The sequence below is a fragment of the Schistocerca piceifrons genome, chromosome 5 (genome assembly GCF_021461385.2).
Source record: "Schistocerca piceifrons isolate TAMUIC-IGC-003096 chromosome 5, iqSchPice1.1, whole genome shotgun sequence".
Lineage (NCBI taxonomy): Eukaryota > Metazoa > Arthropoda > Insecta > Orthoptera > Acrididae > Schistocerca > Schistocerca piceifrons.
Genome location: NC_060142.1, coordinates 41,008,182 through 41,030,444, shown reverse-complemented (window position 1 = coordinate 41,030,444; position 22,263 = coordinate 41,008,182). Strand labels below are relative to the sequence as shown.

The 22,263-nt window shown below is 38.8% G+C and overlaps 1 protein-coding gene and 1 long non-coding RNA gene across 2 annotated transcripts in view; both read right to left on the bottom strand.

Annotated features, from left to right (window-relative positions):
• Positions 1-3,459: 3,459 nt before the first annotated feature.
• LOC124798156 lies at positions 3,460-4,611 on the bottom strand. Its single transcript, XM_047261438.1, has one exon. It carries the CDS (start codon positions 4,609-4,611, stop codon positions 3,460-3,462), a length of 1,152 nt encoding a protein of 383 aa, XP_047117394.1.
• An 8,026-nt stretch (positions 4,612-12,637) lies between these two features.
• Positions 12,638-22,263, bottom strand: part of LOC124799221 — a 47,659-nt gene continuing 38,033 nt past the window's right edge. The window contains exon 2 of the long non-coding RNA XR_007016985.1: positions 12,638-14,790. This is a non-coding gene — a long non-coding RNA (uncharacterized LOC124799221). The remainder of the gene's footprint in view (positions 14,791-22,263) is intronic.

Here is a 22,263-nt window from a genome sequence, read left to right as displayed (position 1 = left end):
CCACCAGTGTTTAATTATCTGTTGTCAGCTACTTTAAATTAAAGGCTTATGGTTATTTTTTTATTTTCTTAAAAATTTTGCAAAGTTAATTTTTAAATTTATCTTTCAAGCTTAAACATTGTGGCCTTTGCCTTTTAAAAGATTATGGTAATATATTTTAAAATTTTGAAACCTAATTGTGGCCCTCAGCCATTTGCATTGCACTTCACATATGTTTGCTGTTCTTTTAATTATTTTATTATTATCTTAATTGGATTTTTATCTTGTTGATTTGTTAAGTTTTCTTGTTGCAGGCCTTCAGCTGTTAAAGAGTTGCATATGGTAAAGGTCCAGCTATGTGCCCCTTTGGTTGTAAAGGTTATTAAGTTACAATAAATGACAATTAGAAGGAGAAACTGACCTCCACCTTTGACCCTTTCCTCAATCCTATTACCTGTTCTGCCAAGCAGGTTTAGAGGATGTATCACTTGCATCATCACTTGACAACTCTGTGGCACCAATATGACCTAAGCCAGTTGGGCTCTGGAGCTAGTGGTAGATAAACCAGGTGCAGCCATCTTGAATGATGGTACTTTCGTCATCACCTGACGTCACGGCAGCGGCCTCTGCTGGGACGGGTATGAATGAAGCCAGTTGGAGTCCAGACTCATTGGAGAACACACATGCTTGAAATTGATTAAATAATAAAGACAAGTCCTTTTTTCCCGCCATTATTGTAATGGAATTTGAACTAGACGACATTTTCTGCCAAAATTCAAACTTCATGCCAAAATCCACCATCTTGATTGACGTCGCTGGGGGTGTGTGTGATGTCACGGCCGTCATTTTGGATGACGTCATCGCCGCCATCTTGGATAAATTTGGCAACAATGGAATGTGGGGCCACGTCCTTGTTGCGCCCCTACTATCATAAACACATACACTCCTAAGGCTGCAATGTTCTCCACTTCAAACGGGCTATAATATTAGATTGCCGGCGTTTATAACCTATCAAGTCGTATGGAATATAGCGTTGTTAATATTCCATTCTGAGAAATGTATTTCAAGTGCATGACATACATCCTTCTTCCCAGTTTCTCTAAGATAAACTACGTTATCAATTCGTAAAAACGAAAAAACTACTTCCGTAAAAGACTTGCTCTGCATGATATGAACACAATATAGCTTTCCAGAGACGTGTAGTGTCCACTGTTCACATCCGACCACGGTTCAGAAATTATGTGATGCCTGATCAGGCCAATATAAAATGATAGTAATGGGGGATACATCCTACAAGGAAACAGATAAACGTATAGCAGCAGCGTCCGACATGTTAAAATTACAAATTATTCTGTCACTAACGCTGTAAACACCACATCTGCCGGTAAAATGTGTACACGGGGATTGCAGTGCCGCACAAGCTCCTATCACTAACTTAGTTATGATCTTAAGTCTCGATTTCACACCAAAAATGCAACATGGGGGTTCACTTAAATCAAAGTTCGTTTAGAGGAATGTGTCAAGTTTCATCACACGAGTGGAAGTCCTCTGATGACCAACAGGTTTACCATTAACGATCGCAAGTAGACAGTGCTTTAAACCACATTCAGAACACATGGCTGTATACGAGTGGAACACAGGCTATGTCACGTGACTGATGCATCCGGACAGAACACTGGAAGAAAAGATATACAGAAAACAGTGCTCACCAAATTTGTAGGTGACTGGATACAGTCGAGTACACCTCCCGACCAGAGCATCTGGGCTAGTTGTTGGCAGCTGTGCTACATTTACAAGCAATTTCAGAACATAGAACGAGATGTTATGTCATGATCGCATGGATAGATCTGACATAAAATCGATACTTGACTTACTTGACTTAATTCCTTTGGCCCCTATGGGGGCATAGGGCATCCAGGAGAACTCGCCATCCGTCTCTGTCTTTGGCCATTTGCCTCAATTCTGCCCAGGTCTTGCCAACTCTTTTTGCTTCCCCTTACACTGTCCTCTTCCATGTGCCCCTTGGTCTTCCTCTCTTCCTTGTTCCCTGGGGATTCCATTCCAATGCTTTTTTCTCGATGGCTCCATCTGGTTTTCTCAAGGTGTGCCCCAACCAGCCCCACTTTCTCTCTCGTATCTGGTCTTCTATAGGTATCTGGTTTGTTATCCGCCAGAGCTCCTCATTACATATTTTTTCTGGCCACCAGATATTCATGATGCGTCGAAGACATCTATTTATGAAGCTTTGTAACTGGGTTGTTATCTTTTTATCCATTTTCCAGCTTTCACTGGCGTACAGAAGGACGGCCTTCACATTTGTATTAAAAATACGGATTTTTGTTTTGTATGTGATATTTCTATTTTTCCATATTGGATACAATTGTATGAAGGCAGCATTTGCCTTTTTAATGCGGTTTTTCACGTCATCTCCAGCTCCGCCATCTTCCGCCACTATACTACCCAGATACAGGAATGAGTTGACAGTCTCCACTCGCTGCTCACCTATTAACAGGGGCATCTCCAAGTTACCTGAATTTACTCTCATTTCCTTTGTTTTGCCTGTATTTATCTTGAGGCCAGCAGTCTCTGCTTCTTCTTTCAGCAAGCTTAATTTAGCTTGCATATCAGTCAGCCTTGGAGCTAATAAAACTATGTCGTCTGCAAAATCCAAATCCTCCAGACGTTCGTGGATCCCCCACTGGATTCCTCGTCTCCTGCCTGCTGTGACTCTTCTCATAACAGAGTCTAGAATGAGTAGAAAAAGTGTTGGTGACAAAATGCAACCCTGCCGGACTCCAGTTGTTACTTTTATGGGCTCTGTCATATTTCCCTTGAGGAGTATGCAGCATTCGTAGCCATCATATAGATCTTTTATGATGTTTAAGATCTTCTGTGGTATGCCGTACTTCCGCAACACCTGCCAGAGCACTTTATGTTTCACGGAATCGAAGGCCTTTTCAAAATCAATGAATGCCAGGTACATGGTTGCTTGGAATTCTTTGCTTTGCTCTAAGATGATCCTAAGAGTGTTAATAAGATCAACACAGCTGCGTTGTGCCCTAAAACCGGCCTGTTCTTTACGCAGTCGCTTTTCAAGGGATTCTTTAATTCTGTTTAAAATAATTCTTGTGAGGACCTTACTGGGCACTGACAACAATGTAGTACCACGCCAGTTGTTACAGTCTGACAAATTTCCCTTTTTTGGGAGCTTTGCCACCAAGCCATTTTTCCACTCCTTTGGAGATTTCTCTTCAAGCCAAATATGCTTCAGCAAAGGATGGAGCATTTTAACAGTACTTTCAGTATCGGCTTTTAAGAGCTCCAGTGCTATGTTGTCTAGGCCTGGAGCCTTTGTATTTTTTAGTGTTTTCAAGGCAATCCTAATTTCGTCCATTGTGGGGCACTGCAAATTTATATTTTGGTCTTCTTCGACTTCCTCTGGAACATCTCGTACTTGTTTCTCTTGGCTGTCTTCACAATTTAACAGTTCCCTGAAGGCTCCTCCCATCTCTGTAGCTGTGCCTGTCGAGTTGTAAGCATCACACCATTCTTGTTCTTAACTGGTCCTTCATGTCTGAAGTTCTTCATTGACAACCGTTTGGTAATGTTGTAGAGGTCTTTCATATTTCCTTGTCTTGCTGCCTCTTCTGCTAATTTTGCTTGCTCATCTATCCATTTCCTTTTATCTCGACGTAGCAATGTTTTCACTTTTTTCTTTGCCTCCATGTATTCTTTATGCGCTTCGCTCTTCTGCGCTTTTGTCTTACAAAAATTTAACTTAAGTTTTAGTTCTTTCCTGTGGCTGATTTCATTCCACATAGCATCGGAGATCCATTCCTTCCTTTGATGTGCCTTAAATCCTAGGATTTTTTCTCCCACATCTAAATAACAGTTCTCGATTTTTTGCCAGCACGTTTCAATTCCCTCTTCCATAAAGTTTTCTTCAGAGAGGACCTGGAATCTGTTTTGTAGTTCAAGGGCAAATGTTTCTTTGATCTGTTGGTCTTTTAATCTTGCCACCTCTATTTTCTTGCACCTATGATTGAGCTTGGTTCTATTTGCCACTATCTTCAGTCTGAATTCCGCTAAAACTAGGTGGTGGTCACTTCCAACGTCTGCCCCTCTTCTATTTCTGACATCTAACAGAGAGTGTCGGAACTTGCGACTTATGACTATGTGGTCTATTTGATTTTCGGTAACGTGGTCTGGAGAAACCCATGTTATCTTATGGCAGTTACGATGTGGAAACAATGTGCCTCCAATGACTAGGTCATGTTGAGCGCATGTATCTATCAACAGTTCACCGTTTACATTCCTGATCCCCATGCCATGCACACCCATGATATGTTCAAGCCCTTCATTTTCTGAACCAACTTTTGCGTTCAAGTCACCCATTAAAATTTTTATGTCCCTAGAATTTATCTGTCTAAGAACTCCGTTAAGCTCTGTATAAAATGCATCTTTTAATTCTCCTTTAGCTATTTCAGTAGGTGCATAGCATTGAATTACAGTGACATATCGCACATTTGTTTTAAAGCGTGCGGTTATTATCCGTTCTGAGACTGGTTTCCACTCCAGTAAGCTCTTCTTGCTGCTTTTAGGTAGTAAGAGCCCTACACCATTCTTGTGCATCGCGTCCTCACCGGTCTGACCCGCATACAGCAACACTCCACCATTTTGTGTTTAGAATTCCCCAGATTCTGGCCACCTTACTTCACTTAGTCCCAATATATCTAGTCGATAGTTCTCCATCTCTTTTTCAACTTGTCTTAGCCTTCCTGCCTCTCTCAACGTCCTTACATTCCAAAAACCGATACGGGTTTTCCTTTTCAGGCCAAAGGTCATATCCTTAAGATCCATCCAGCTGTTTCTCCTTTTAGTTTCTGTGATATGTGTTTTTTGGTGGTGCGGGTTATCAGTCCACAGCCCCCGAGTGTCCTGTTGGGGCTGCCACCTCATGGCCTGGACACCTGCCAAGGTTTTATTTCAGGGCCTTACCCCTTACATAGCTTGTCTTCACCACGACTACAGAACGTTATCCATCCCTTCGCAGTAAGGCCTATGTGCATCAACGTTGTTCTGGTTTCCAAGGATCTTCCACTGTCCACATTAGGGGACTGTGTCTGCTGCCACACAATCACAAGGAGGAAAAGGAAATGAAGGGAATGTATAGGATGGGACAGAACAGAATAGGATAGGACAGGACACTAGACGGGACATTGTGAGACACACTTTGTCTGGATCCTCTATGGAGACCTGTCCGGCTTGGGAGGCCCTGCCAGTAGTTACACCACCGCCGGCATAGCCCTCCACTTCATTGGATCACACAAACCCCCTCGCCCACACGGACAGTGTTTCGTTAAGGCGGTGTCTCCTGAGGGGGATAAAATCGATAGAATTGCGAAAAAATGAGGAGGGAATAGGTATAAATTGACCAAATATACACCGAAATGCGGGGAAATTGAGGATGTACTTGTCTATCTTCTGGTTCGCGTTGAACAATTTGTACATGGGAACAAGTATGCGGCATCAAGAGGAATCCCGGAAAACGTCGACATCGAAATGAAGGGAATCAGGGAGGCAGTCAATTTTTTTTCCGTCGACTGTATGTCTATTGAGGTACCAGAGATACACGCGAGTTGACTACTGTATTTGATGCTATTCAGTAGGTCAGAGAACCATTCACCTCTAAACTTACTTGCATCTGCGTTAAAGAATAACAGAGAGTGGACGGGGTGATCGATTGAGATAGAGCTGTAACGAGGTACAATTTAATGCTTGACTAATGCAATCTAGAGAAGGAGAAGCTGCTGCAGGTCAATTTTTTTCCAGTGTTCTGTCCAGACGCATCAGTCGCATGACATAGCCTACGTTCAACTCGTATACAGCCACGTTCTGTATGTGGTTTAAAGCAATGTCTACTTGTGATCGTTAATAGCAAACATGTCGGTCATCAGAGGACTTCCATCTCATGTGTGATAAAAATTGACACATTTGTCTAAAGGAATTTTGATTTTATGCAATCCCCCTGTCGAATCGACACTTCAGGGTGATAACTAAGTTAGCGATATCAGCTTCTGAAGCACTGCAATCTCCGAGTACACATTTTCCCTACAGATGTGGTGTTTACAGAGTTAGTGACAGAATGACATGTAATTTTAACATGTCGGATGCTGCTGCTATGCGATTATCTGTTTCCTTGTAGGATGTATCCCCCACTACTAATGATCATTTCATATAGGCCTGAAGCAGGCATCGTATAATTTCTGAACCGTGATCAGATGTGAACGGTGGACACTATACGTCTCCAGAAAGCAATATTGTGCTCATATCACGGAGAACAAGTGTTTTACAGCAGTAGTTTGTTTTTCGTTTTACAGTTCAATAAGATAATTTATGGTAGAGAAATCTGGGAGAAGGATGTATGTCATGCGCTTTAAATATATTTCTCAGAATGGAATATTAACAATTCTACATTCCATATGACTGATAGGTCGGAAACGCAGGCGGTCTAACATTATAGCCTGTTTTAAGTGCAGAATGTTGTAGGCTTAGGAGTGTGAGTGTCTATGTTCTCTGTTACCAATACCGTCCAGGTACCAATCCCAGACTCTACAACAATACTTTAGAGTTGATGGCTTGGTTGATTGAAGTAAAAATGCGTCGAACTCCATCCATCAAGAGCTCCATCGCATATAAAAATCATTTGTTTCTTGTTCTTCTTAACTGTCTGCTATTACATCATGGCACTTTGAAATCTGTTACTATACACTGATAAGGAGTGCTAAGCTCCTCAACGTGGATGCATCTCGAGATGGGTAAGAACTCAGAAAGCTCCATTCATTCACGAGATGTGGAGTGTAGCGGTCTTCTTCTGGTCAGTTGGAGATTAATTCGCTAATGGTGCTGCAGGGTGCATTGGTCAATGGCAGTGTGGGGAAGGTCTTTCACTCTCTAATTTTACCCTAAGACAGCGAGAATGCTCTGTGACTCCCATACTCAGAGACACAGATCATAAAATAAAAACTATGCTCGAGACAATAGAAATATGTGGAGAGCTGTCTGGTATTCATTGATGTTTTATGTGTTTGAGAATTAACACTGAATAGATGTACTGTACAGTAATCCATCCACGTTCGCAATGATACTCGCAAAGTGGAGATGGGGTGGGTTAGCTATGATAGTGAAATTGGGGACACACGCTGTCACATCATTGTCCTGTATTGGAATTACTGTGAAATTGCTAGTGCTATCAACTGTGATGCTTATTATTAGAGTACATAGTGTCTTTTCCATCCTATCCATGCACTGGCACGCCATTGGTTACGAAATAATGATTGACTGATATCGCTTGTTTGAGTTGAGGAAGGAGTTTTGCTGGATGGACAGCACCTTCTGGGGTGGAAAGCATTGAAACAATGATCGCGTACATGGGTGCAATATCAGGAATCAGTCAAATGAAACGTACAGCCGTCAGCTATTCCATCAGTGTGAGAGACCAGTCTGTATGTGGAGCTCGTGAATCACCTTCAGACTGTAGTTTGGAAACCTACGCCAACTCCGTAAAACTCTTCCAGTTTCCTTATGTTGTAAATATCTCTTATTTAATATCAGCTGATGTGTGGAGTGTTATGCTATCCCCAGTAAGAACATGATTTTTGCAGTGGAACATATAGTTTCCTGTGAAATGCCTTGGATCAGAACTTCTTAATGTCAGTTTAGACCCGAAGTCAAGACAGAAAAAAGGAAATGTTTGGCATTGTACAAAAGGGTGATATAAAACAGCGTTTCAAACAACTAAACAGGACCAGAGGGAGCATCTCATGCGATTTAGTATAGTATGTTGGATACAATCATTCGCCTGCAGTATAGGTGATCAACTTTAAACTGGCCTCTGCAGTGCCTGCATATTTAATAGGATCATGCCACACAGGCAGTAGTAGCAGCAGCAGTTTGAGGTGTAAATTCGGTGAGGGACTGGGTATACCATGAGGAATTCTTGGATGGCTGCGTGCTGCGCTATTCTGGGAAAGAACTTCGAAATCACTTTCTCCGCACTGGACCATACCACAGCTATGTGTCGGGGAGCATTGTGAAATCTCTTTCTCCATGCTGGACTGCAACGCAGCTATGTGTCATTGCGCCAGCATCGGTGCCTAGTTGACTTCTAAATCGGATGAAATTTTTTATAATTCGTAATTTTTTTTCTCTGTTGGGAGGGTACAGAATAACGATGATAGCATGTTGGACTGATTGATTTGAATAGATACCGATCTGCTTCAGGCTGAAGTATCTGCATCTAGTTTGGAGACATACCACATTGCGCGCATTTCCACCGAATGGTCAAAACATGGTCCTGATGGACTAACTCAGGTCGTTCTGTTTATACATGGGTTGCAGAATGTGGTGGATATGTCTTTCTCTGACACTTCTGCTCAGTTCCAATTTAAATTGTAACCATCATATGTGGAAGGCTGTAGAAATGGAAGTGGTTGGGAGATGCATAGGGGGTGACTAAAACCATGTTGGAATTTTACTGTAGCAGCTAGGTTCGGTAATGGTGAGTTGTTTTGAGATATAGGAGTGACAGAAGTATGATTGGGTAGTGGTTGTAATCCTTAAAGCAATTGTCAATAGGATCCAACGCAGGTATGTGCTTGAATGGAAAGACCCAATTCAAAATCATGGACATCATTTCTAGCGGATAGCGTAACACTAGAGATCTGGGAAGCTAGTGTACATTTTCTTACGACCTCAATCGGCACATTATCTTCTACTACTACTACTACTACTACTACTGTTTGTGTTCCTCCTCAGTCAGTCATCACCTGTAACTCAGTGGATATATGGCGTAACCTCTGTATGGTCTTGAGACAGACTGCACTACAAATACTATAGAATTATCTAGCTTGGGCGGTGTGAGGGAGTCGCAAATACCGCTTACATACCACGTTCCTTAGCTGAATCACTTTCAAAATGCTGTAATTTTATCACGAGGTTGCATCTTGGGCTGGTTATACACATTCCTACAATCACCATCGCAGTATTTGTCTGGGAAAAAAAAACACCTCATTCAGAGATAATGTCCTACCTTGATTGGTAAAGCGGGTACAGCTTTTAACATGGATACTTGTGTGCACCTGTAGAACCAAGAACGCTTGTCACACTGTTTCACAATTCTCACTCAAAATTACTGATGAAGGTATAAATAAATTTGTGTGTAAAAATAATAATTTTATAACTGGTACTTAACACAAAATACAAACCACTCCATGTAGCTTCAGGATGCTATTATCAATTAATTACTTTGCTCATTTCCCATACTGATATTTAAATTAGGGCAGGTTGTTGATTATGGGTAAATGAGCACCAATGATAGCTAATTTGATCTTGGTATGTGGTAGTTAATTATATACACATGAACAAATATCCATACATCTGTTAGGCGGTAGCCTCCAATTCTAGTGGGAAGTTCTAGAATAATGTTAGATAACAAGTGTTACATAGCATTTTTGTGACTTATAGTCTTGTTTGTCTCCTCTAATGTGGTGCAGTGTATTTGTGTCATAAACTTTCTAGAAACTTGTGAAAATTTCCAAGTGGAAACGTGAAATAAGAATAATACTTGCAGGAAGTACCTCCTCATGCACATGTTTCTGTCTGCTGTCCTGTGCATAAAACACTCATGTTTATATATGTGAATTTCATTTGGACAATATTAAGTAAACTTTCTGTGACAGCAGTTCCATAATTTGGAATTTTCTACATTTGTTATCTGTATTCTTACACATAAATTGTATTTGGACTGCCATAGTATGTGAATGGGTTCCTGGTTCATAATTCATTTAAAAGTCAGGAAGATTTTCCCCCTTGCTATTTATCCCATACAATAGTTTGGTACATTGTATAATGTTTTTCTTTGACATGTATTAAATCTTAGGCCTGCCAGAAATTGGTGCGCCAATTTAACTGTGCTCGCAGACTTTGTACGACAATAGATTCAGAATAATGTTCCAAAAATGTGTTTTATATGAACATTTTATTTTCAAAGCATCACTTGGCCAACATCTGCTTTTTGATTCATGCCATCACTGCTGTCTAATCAGTAGCCAACATTACAAGGAATGTGAGTGGAAGCAATGTCAATGAAGGCATTTGTCTCGTAACATGATTGTGAAAATTATTATGGCTGGCACTGCCATTCAGTGTCAAGTTCATCTAGTCAGTTGATGCTGAGTAAATGGTGATATAAAATGGAGGCCACATTTAACAAGTACTGATTGTGTATAAATGTGGGTTTGTTTGCTTGGATAATACAAAAGGTTTTTGTCTTTTCATCTTTTCAAATGAACAGATTTGTTTACAAAACAGTATCATATGAAAGAACTGGTGACAGTACCCTATCACCACTAACCTTGCAACATGTCATTTAGCAAGTGTAATCAAATGGTGTTATGACATACACAATGGTGTGATAGCCAAAATCCAGATAACATTATTCATGGATAGTAAACAGATATTCACAAAAAAAGATGTTTGTGAAAGAGGACAAAAATGAACATATGGAACAAATGAGGAATAGACATTGGTACAACAGCTTTTGAACAAAGTCCTACAGAAAATCTGATTGTCAGGCCAAGGTAGAGGTGTTGGAAAGCAGAACAAGTTAATATAATTACTGCTAGAGATTTCCCTACCTCCAGTTGTAGCACAGTCTATATCAGGTATTTAACATGGACTGCCTCAGCTTGTATGAACAGATATCAGGTCAGAAAGATGACTTCCGTAGCTCTAGAGCTTACAAGTAATGATTTTGTGTTTCAATTTAATAGAGACTCAGTCATACAATTTTAAAAATTTAGCATCTGCAATTGCGACAACAAACACTGCTGTATAATTTGATTCATCAATAGTTCAAATGTTCTATTAATATTTCAACAAAAACTGAAAGATCTTCATGTTGATTTGGAGGGTAGGGATGGGGGTGGTGGTTGTGGTTGTGGTTGTGGCAGAGAAGTTATGTGAAATCTATTTGTTTAGGAATGATTCAAAGTTTCTATTTTCTGACAGGAATGTGAATAACGAGAGAGAGAGAGAGAGAGAGAGAGAGAGAGAGAGAGAGAGAGAGAGAGAGAGAGAGAGAGAGATGGAAGAAATCCTACAGTAGAACAAATGAAGTCCACTGTTTTTCAGGTGTGTAACAGAAACTTTTCCATCCACATACAGTGGAACTCCCAAGCTTAAATACATGTTAACGATTTTAGTTAAAATCAGTTTAAATCTGACGTAGAACGAGAGATCTGCCAGATGAATCTGTGCACTCTATGAATCTGTGCACTCTATGAAACCCACTGCCTGAAAACATTTTTAAAAAGCGAACTATGCACACCAGGTATTATTACTACAGTGGTTAGGGAATTATTCTGCCACAAATAATTCTTTACTTTAGAATACACAGTCCACAAGTTGTGTAGCTAGTTCTTGTATAATGTGATAGCGTCAAACTTGTTGCTGATGCACACACCATCATATTGCTGAGAGTCAGTGTTCAGCATTCATGTACACTGTCAAAACTTGTGTCATACCACTCTTATTGGAACAGAAAATACTACCCTGAAAGCTTGAGACTAAACTAACTGTAAGAAGGGAATAAACAAAGAATGGTCATAAGCAGTGGAACTGTAAATAAAGGTGGGAGAGCATGATATTGTTTGTTTTGTTCTGCTACCGGACGCATCATTCAGGGAACAGTGCCTACCCTCCAAATTAAGCTTCCTCGATACAAAGCTGTAATATGTATCTGTATGCATATGCTGAAGAATTTATAGGTCTCTGGTGATGTAATCATATGAAAAGCTACAACATTATTGCTTGTGTAATCAATTTATTTGTGGGTCAGTAAGTACAACACACAGCAGTTGGATCTCTTACATTTCATTTCATTACTAATATAAACCATGCTTGTTGGACTACATATTAAATTTTACAACTTTCATCAAAAACATACATTTTAACAGGTCTCAATAAGACACAGATATAAAAATAAATATTGACTGTACAAACCATTACATTACAGTATCTCATTAACAAAACGGCAACTCAGGAGAGTAGTAGGCATCAACTTTCAAAGCCTGGAATTTCATACAAGTATTACAATAAAAGCTAGAATCAAGGTAAAGCTTATTAATCATACAAGAGGCCAATCAGTAAAAGAATATGAAGAACCTATTAATTCTTTACTAATAACAAAATAGTGAAAGCAGTTACTGAAAAATGGTTCAAATGGCTCTGAGGACTATGGGACTTAACAGCTGTGGACATCAGTCCCCTACAACTTAGAACTACTTAAACCTAACTAACCTAAGGACATCACACAAATCCATGCCCGAGGCAGAATTCGAACTTGCGACCGTAGCGGTCACACGGTTCCAGACTGAAGTGCAGTTACTGACAAATGGATTACGTAACACTACATAAATCAGTGAGACTCTCGAACTTTAAATTCTTTTGAGAGCACAAAGATTAAACAATTTCAATGTGTCAATCAACTACGCAATAATTTGCGTTAGTTGTGATCTACCTGTCTTTCCAATCATTATATGAATTCTGTGCAACATTTTACATTAACATAAAACACTGAAACTTTTGAATTACACACTCTCTCTCTCTCTCTCTCTCTCTCTCTCTCTCTCTCTCTCTCTCTCTGTGTGTGTGTGTGTGTGTGTGTGTGTGTGTGTGTGTGTGTGTGTGTAGCAGCAGCAGTATGGTTCTATATTATGTCAACTGTTGACAGTGATGACAGCTTTTGTGTGATTTACGCTAATTCTCTTTATCTTAAATTACTACCTATGGACTCAGATACAACTTGTTCATGTTACAATAATGAACATTACTGTTTGGTTCTCATTTTGTCCTCCTTTCTGCTTCTGTCGACACACAATAATATTTAAGCAACATAATGAAAAGCAGTTTTGATGTTTTACAAATTTAGGAAATCTTGAACAATACAACTAGAACATGGTAAATTAGGAACAAGTGTTGTAAAAATACAAACATTTTATGTAGCTCGGAATAATTCATCTGTTTTTCACCCAACAACCTCAAAATTACATATTCATTTTATTTAACATATAAAATAAACTATAGCTATGACATCACAGATGTTCATAATATCCCATCCATGGTCTAATGTGACAATTGATTATATAAAACTCAACAAATCATCTGTATCGGGATGGGGCTTTAATGATACCAGTTCTCCTTTAGGGAACCAAAGAGAAACAGTTTGCACCACATATTAACTATGTACATATGGAACTTTTCTGTGCAGTATTATACCACACATACAAAGTACACAGAACATATGCAGTGGGGGTTACAACATACATACAATTTCAAATTTGCCAAGTAACAAACATACAGAAGGTGCTCAAAGAGGAACTGATTTCACTCTTATGTCTACCAATTACAGTTCATTGGGAGGAATAGTGAATTTCGTGCTTGTTGTATTGTCATAATTACAAGATAATACATCATAACACATATAAGTAGGCAAGTAATAATTCATGTCTGTACCACAATAAATATACATCAGAAGAAAGGACATACTGTTATCAACCCACATAAGAATGGGCAACAGGATCAGACACTCACATTCTTGGGTTTATGTAGTTGATAGAAGTCGAGGTCAAAATGGTGATGAAGTATTGTCTGACTATCAACATTGTATATCCTACACAGAATCCAAACACACTGTTGAACAAGATCAAAGACAACACACTTTCCCACACCACTGCTCACTATACACTGAATATCATCATCCTGTCTCTGATGCATTTTCCATACACCTGACCTGCCTACACAAAACATCAAACAAAACTGTCAGCTGGAGAAGCAGCCAGATACTGGTGTTAACTTTATGTGCTGAAGATTTTCCTTTGGGCTAATTGGTAGATAGTTGATCTGTTTCATAAGCATGGAGATTCCATACAAGGTGAGAATTGATCATTGTTACTATCATTACTTTTTCCAAGCTAGCTGCACCCACGAAAGTCAAAAAGCAATAGTTCACATTCCATCAGAGCTGATGAGTGGGTCAAATCAGAAGCTCGGTGAGGTACCACACCACCAAGTGCTACAGTATGCTGGTATCGAATAAAAACCAAGGTAGAACATTTGAAATACTGGCAAAACACCACTTGCAATTTGGCATCCACTGCTTCGAGAATGTTGCTCAGGTGCTGGTTGTTCAACAGTCCCAATAGTGTATCTCAAAGGCTGTTGTTCTATGTTAATGCTGTAACACTCAGCTGCAAAATGATATTTGGATCTTAGTTCTGGTGTTGCTCACAGGTGAAGAATGACTCTCGCACTACACTGCAGCTGAAGACTTCGGAATGTTTTACTCCATCAGTTCAGAGCATTTGTGCATATCCTGGAAGGCAAGAGTCATAGTCACTCTGTATGATATGAATAGTAGGTGCTGAAATGGCAGACAGTGGCAGCTACCAGACGCCATATACAATTACGAGTGCAGCAAGTTTTATCGTCCTTGGTTTCAGTCTTTTCTACAGATGCCTGAAACGGGTAAAGTTTTGATGGTGTCGAAAACATATATCTTCAGCCCAGTGGTTTGATGGCATTTAGAGCTGATATGTACAAGTTGATTGGTATCACCCACATCCATTCTGTTCTATCTGTACCTTACGGCAGTAACTGTTCCTAGACTAGCTGCTTGGAAGTAGTTCATTGTGTTAATTTCCACCTTCTTAGACAACAGAAAGTGAGCATGCCCAAAATCTTCTCTTTGGACTGAAAGACGGAACAACAAAATTTATTTTGGGGTACAGATAGTTTTTGTCACGTATAATTTTAAACTAAAATTGATACAGCTGATGTGGTTCTGCAATACATTGAATTTCTAAGAAAAAGAACCAACAGTAATAAGCACATAATAAGGAAATTGCCAGTTTCAAAATTATATGAACTATTATCAATTTTCATGGAATTTTACACTAAATCCTTCAACCCATTTACCAACTTTGATTCAATTAACAACACAACATTTTCATTAAATCATGCTGTAAGTAGGTTATATTACAATTAATGTTTGTCACATTTTTACTTGCCAAATGAATAACACTTATTTCATATGGAAATAATGTTTACAAATAAAACGAAACAATACTTTGCACATATAAAATTTCACGAACTAGTACATAGTAATAATTAACTAAAGGCATTATTAGTTTATGAGAAATGGTTGCTGTTAATGGCCAACAGAAAACACGATGTATTATGCTGCAATGTGTGCCTTTACACTATATATATATAAGACAGAACAGAGCTGTAACAAAGGGAATGCTGATGTCCAGCAGCTCAGCTCATTTACTGTAAAAGCAATGAACCAGTGCTTAGTAGAGGAGACAAAGCCATGTACATGTGTATTTGTTCACCACTTGCTACAACTGTGGTTCAATCAGCTGGCCATTTATCACTTTATCCTCAATGAACGACCATGGTTTACGTATACTCTGTCTACATTATTTGTAATATAATAGATATTACACTTATCTGAATTAGGGTTACTTAACACAAGCTGCTGTAAAGTATCTACCAGCTGTTGATAACTCAGCAGAGGAACAACAAAATCATGTAAATGTACATAGTATCAAGGAACTTACAAATGAAAATAACCATTTACATCACTGATGAAGTTACACCACTGATGTAAACATTTCATACACTTTGATTCAACTCTGGCCCTATTGGTTCAATATGTCAACAGTTTTTGTGTGTGTGTGTGTGTGTGTGTGTGTGTGTGTGTGTGTGTGTGTGTGCGTGTGTGTGTGTGTGTGTAATATTAACACCATGTGAACTAACATAAAAAGCGGTTTTGACTCTGTAATTGTGAGCTACATATCAGTGCCTTGATGCCAGCACTGTAACGGCCAGCCATAGCAAGCAGGACTACACAAAACTTGTACAGATAGTTATAACATGAACTTATATCCTGACAAATTGGCAACCTACTTGTTAAATGGATACTTCCAAGCAAATAAATCTTTTTAACGTGTATAACCAAACATAATTCACTGTAAAATAGTTTCAACATACGGAAATGAACAAAACAATATTATTGAGAATTACATGTGTAGCTTCTGTGAACAAAGAAGACAAACTTTGAGCACAGATAAAATTTTTTGCTCGTTTTAACATCATATACTACTCTCACATAAATGTTTAAATATATAGTTAAATATAGATACATGTTACATTACACTCGGAAAAAGATTACATTCACAATCTAAAGCTACAGTTGTAAATTCACACAACATATTGGCCAGCTTTCTCTGTTTTGTTATTTTTATTCTGGCCTTAGAATTAAACTTATGAAGTATAAAAAAAACTAGAGAATATGTCCAGTCACAGAAATCATAGTACACAAAATCACTTTCAATAAATTCTTTAAAACCGATACACCCTAACTCGTTTAAAGCAAACTAAATACTTTATATTAACACATATACTTCAGTTATACTCATTCAAATTGACACATGCAATATCTGAAAGCCTTTCCACAAAAAGTATTTCTGGGTGTTTAAAGTCTATATTTTGTCACACTGAATTTTCACAGACGAAGCATCAGATACAATGAACTTTCAGCATAAGTTATTGACATGACAAGATTAAATAATAAAACATACTAACTATTGAAAATTTTTTTACACAAGTCTTTATCACTCAAGAATGTTGACAAATTTGCAGAAAAAACTTAAGAGGAGTGATCAGTTTCTCAGTAGCCTAGCATTCATACTTTTGTAGTCTGGCGAACAGCAATCTCTGACGAAACAAAACATAAAATTAAAAATTTAAAAAGATCTTCCATGTGAACTGTTGTCTAGACAAATCAAATAGTGTCATTAATAATTCCCAATGTTACATCCCTCACAACCCAGTACTCATTATTCTTACTTTCATACTGCTATAGTATTACAAAAAAAGATGCTTTTAATAAGTTGGTTTCACTCCAGCTGGATGGGTCTTAAGGACTTGTGCACAGCTGAGATAGGGAACTTAATAATATTCCTGATCTGATGAGCTTGGAGAAATGAAATTGTATCCAAGACCCAGGTGGAAAAAAGCAAATCTGGAAACTGAAGAAGATTATTTTTCCAGATATTTCTAATCAAATTAGTAGACCTCATCACAGTCAAGAACAGACATCTCAGAAAAACCTCTAGTGAAATGTTGCCAAACCATGGCTTGTGACTCATATGTGGTTCTTTGGTTCCTTGAGTGTGGCTCTTCCAGAAAATACTACATTTGATGAGGCACATACATTTCCAGAAAAATGAAAACCCTTTAACTCATATAGTCCAGCTGCATCTTTGCATCATGTTTTACAATGTGTCCCCTGCATGAAAGACCTGACCTGCAGTTAACCTGTCGTGACAATGTGGTTTCATTTGAAGCCACCCATTATATTTTGATTTGGTGGCAAGAGCACAGTGGCTACATCGGTAACAACGCTTCTGGGCGTAGATGGTGCTGCCATCTAGCGGCGAAAATTTGAACTACGTCAATATTTCTAATGTGGTTGCAGTTAGCCACACAAGTATAAATGCCATTATTGTTTGTGGTGTGCTGGTTCTCTTTTTCTTGATTTGTGATTGAATTTGTCTTTGAAATCTAAGTTTTACACATGGAACAAATTCATAATACTTCCCTATATAAGTACATGCTATATCTATTGAAACAATAATGAAAATCATGTACTTTTTCCGTATTTACTCTGGTGGTTTCGTTTGAAACCACTGTGGCTGCAGGGGTAGTATTAGAAATTTATCTTAAAAAAAAAATCAGTTTTGCAAAGCGTTTTCTCGCAAATTAAAGGATGAGGAAGTTCTGGTGTGTCTTTTACAAGAAATTCCTTGTGATGTGGACTCTGAGATTGACAGTACCTGTGATAATGAAAGTGATATTTTGGCTGAAGACAGTGGTCTTGATTCACAAGCGCCAAGACCAGTGATATCTAATGTTGTTTCTGAAAGTGAAAGTGATAATCGTTCTGAAAATGACAGTGATTACAGTTTCAGTTCTGAAGATAAAGTGCCACTAATAAGGTCTGTGAATTTTACATGAGCAAATACGATGCATTTTGTCGATTTTTTAGAGGAAGTTGGTGTCAAAGGAAAACTGAAGGTGAAGGTATGCTGCCAGTTGATTTCTTTTTATATCTATTTAAGGGACAATATGCTGGAACACACAGTACTCCAGACTAACCTTTATGCGACTCAGAAAGGTAAGAATTACAGACCTATTGAAAAAGATGAACTCAAGGTGTTTTTGGCTATAAATATTCTAATGGGTATCAAACAACCTTCCACATATCGTGATTGCTGGTCATCACACAACGAACTCGGAGGTCAGTACATTTCTTCACTTATGTCACTGAAAAGATTCAGCTGGATTTTATCTCATATACATGTAAATGGCAATGCTCTTATGCCACAAAAAGGGAATAAATGTTACGACAAATTGTACAAAATTCGACCACTAATAAATCAATTACTGACAAGGTTCAAAGAATGTTATGCTCCAACTAAGAAGCAATCTGTTGATGAATGCATGGTGAAATTCAAAGGGCGAATATCATTCAAACAGTATATGCCTCAAAACCCCAGCAAGAGGGGGTACAAAATATGGGTCAGATCTGACAAAATCGGATATATCTGCGATTTTGAGGTATATACTGGGAAATCAGATGGTGCAGTGGAGAAATGTTTGGGAGAGAGGAGTGTAAGAGATTTGTGTAAAGGCTTAGAAGGCAAAAGATATCACATATATTTTGACAATTTTTTTACTAGTGTTCGACTTTTGCAGACACTACAACTTGATGGTATCCTAGCCTGTGGTACCATTAGAGCCCACAGAAAAGGACTTCCTGCTCTGAAACCGGACAAAGAGTTACGAAGAGGAGAAAGTGAGTGGTCAGTTCGTTCTGATGGGATTGCATGCATGAAATGGAAAGATAAACGTGTTGACTCACCTGTAACTTTGAAAGAAGTCAGTACGAAAGAAAAGGAGGGCGCAATTACAAAAATGCCTTGCCCACAGATAGTAAAATCTTATAATTCGAACATGGGATGTGCAGATAAAGCGGACATGGTAAACAGTTCCTATGCAATTGACAGAAAATCTAGACGCTGGTGGCTCAGACTGTTTTGGTATAGAGTGGCCGAGCGGTTCTAGGCGCTACAGTCTGGAGCCGCGCGATCGCTACGGTTGCAGTTTCGAATCCTGCCTCGGGCATGGATGTGTGTAATGTCCTTAGGTTAGTTAGGTTTAAGTAGTTGTAAGTTCTAGGGGACTGATGACCTCAGATGTTAAGTCCCATAGTACTCAGAGCCATTTGAACCATTTTTGTTTTGGTATATGATTGATATTCTATTGGAAATGCATTTATATTGTTTCGACTAACCAAGCTGAATGAAAAGAAAAAGCTAAAGAAATTTCGGCTGTGTGTAGGATCCAGTGTTTTCAAAGACAGTCATGTTCGCCCAAGCGCATCATCTGAACCATGCGCCAAAAAGTGTAAAACTGTTGTTCCAGTGGAAAAACGTACAACAGAATCAAAACATCTACAGTACATGGCACATCGAGGCGATGTGTACACTGCAGCACAAAAAGTAATCCACATAGAAGCAGATGGACATGTTCTTCCTGTCAAGTTGCTTTGTGTTTATCAGCAGATAAACTGCTTTGTGTCCTATCACGGAAAGTAATGAACTTTATGGTGGTGGTCTCATTTGAAGCCACCGCATTTAGTGTGCAGTGGTTTCATTTGAAACCAGCCTGTGCCTGCTGAAATACTGCACGAAAATTTTTTATCACATTTTTCCATAATATTGTATGAGTTATATCCTAATAGAACAAAAAATTTAAAAAATGATTTTATTTATTTTGCGCCTGAATGGGTTTAAATCTACACCCCTGTGGTTGACAATTCCAACTGTCAATATCCGAAGTGCTTTGAGTCCCCTCCAGGGTTATCCACCTGTGACATTCTTCCATCAGTCCTCCCCACCACACACACACACACACACACACACACACACACACAACAACTCAAGTGCTGTTCGGTTCATTGACAGGTCATGATGTTACAATAAGCCTGTACATGCAGGGGAGGTACAAAATTTGAATGTCTTTGTGCTGGTATAGAAATATTAGTGAAACCAAATATGAATTTCATTCACAGAACGAGAAGTTGCTTTGCAATACCTGGAGAAGGGAGATATGCTCATTTTTAATCCTTGGAATAGTATTCCTGACTCGTACAATCAGCTGAAAAAATTAGTTTGTGTTCTATTCTAATTTGGGTCTACATATGCATGCAAACAATTATTTTCAAGCATGAACCATATCAAGCATAAATTGAAAAGTCAGTTTGTTGATAAGAACCTGGAATCATACCTACAATTAAACTTTCCTACGAGATGCAAGGCCACTGTTCACATTAGTGCGTGTCAGTCACTGTCACCCTTGCGGCTCGGCTGCTTGTCACTGTCGCGGAACGAAATCTTTATGGCTCGTTTGCAAACAATTTTTTACTCCGCACACTATTTATCGACACAGTACTTGACCTCCGGTGTTGTATTAAAATACCGGTTGGCTGAAACATCTGGAACCAAGATGGATACTTAAATCTCCACTGTTGCTTGTAATTGGTAAACCAGCTTCTTGGTAAGTGCGTGTAAAAAGCTCTATACTTATCGATGCAGTTACTTTTATTAAAGGTTGCTCCAATAATTACCGAATTTTTGTAATACTGTATGAGGAAATGGCAAGTATTTAAAAGTTGACACACAGTGAAGTTAGGTCACATCGCACTAGAACTGTTCTCACATTGCACACACATTCCACGTTTTGAAGGCGTCGATGCTGAGGCTTCGTTCTCTGTATGACATTTTGCAAATAATACATCATCATGCCAGCATGGAGGACAAATACGTTATATCGTGTAGCTGTTAATAAATTTGGTGCACTGTTCACATAAATTTACATCTTTTCACTATTATATGATCAAACACTGAGGACGTCAGTATTGATAAAATAGCCTCTTCACTTAACATAGCTTATTAACTTTGCATTTACTTCTTAGTGCAGCATATCTGGAACTTGCTGCGGATAAACTTCCTCTCTCTCAATTATCGACATTTAGTGTAAATGACGCACCTATGATACTAAAAATAATGCAAGCAAATGAACTAACTTCATTCTCATTTTTTCGCTTAAGAGGTTTCGAGCTCTTGCTTTTAGTGTTGCTTCTCGGAAATGTTTAAAATATCGACGCATTACTACTTCTTTATATACGATGTCTTTTTCAGTTAAGGGTGTTTTAAATATTTAACTAAAATAGAAATTTCATTTATAAATGCGTCGTTTTACATATACGTGAGTGCTTTCCTTACTGCCCGCCGCATTTTCATTCTCCGATGGCACAAGGAACTGCAGTGTCGAATCAGCCAGCTTCCATAACCTTGGTATCTCCTTGAAATACTTGGAGAAAATAAATTAATTTGTCAGCTACCTGGTAATCCCAATTCCCTAACAAGTGCATTGTTTCAAAATCACGTAAGACTTCAATTTATTCGCGCTGTATAAAAACGGATTTTAGTACGATACACAAAGTATTCCAGCGAGTCTCAACGTGCTGCTTGGCGGTAAACTACAACCTTAAGTCTTTCACATGGACACTCCTCTTTCAACAAGTTACAGTATGTTTCGTTGATTGCAACAATGAGCGAACATTACGACAATATTCTTGCAACCACCTTTCCTCAAGTGTGTAGCATAAAACAGTGACGAAGTGGTTAGTGTATGGAAGGCGACAATTGTTCTCTGAGGACTTTTTCACATTTTCCCCCTGATCGGTAATGCATGTAACGTTCAAGAGATGGCTTGTCAATACCCCAAACTTGCTTATGTTAGTCACAGTTTTGTCCTGTATATTTAAAGCACTTTTTCCACCAGACAGGAACAGTGCAACAAACACGACCCGATTTTCGCACTGCAACTAGGCGATGTTGAATGCGGAATAAGAGTAAAATGATGCCTTTTGGCGTATACGTCTGTCCAGGTGTCAGTCGTACATGCGCACGCATCATTCTCCATATCCTGCAACACTGGGGGACCACAGCCCCACGGTGCTGTTTCGTTTTCATGGCGAGAAATTGTAGGTGAGAGAGGAAGCGCGTCTCTTGCACTAGGATACTGTGG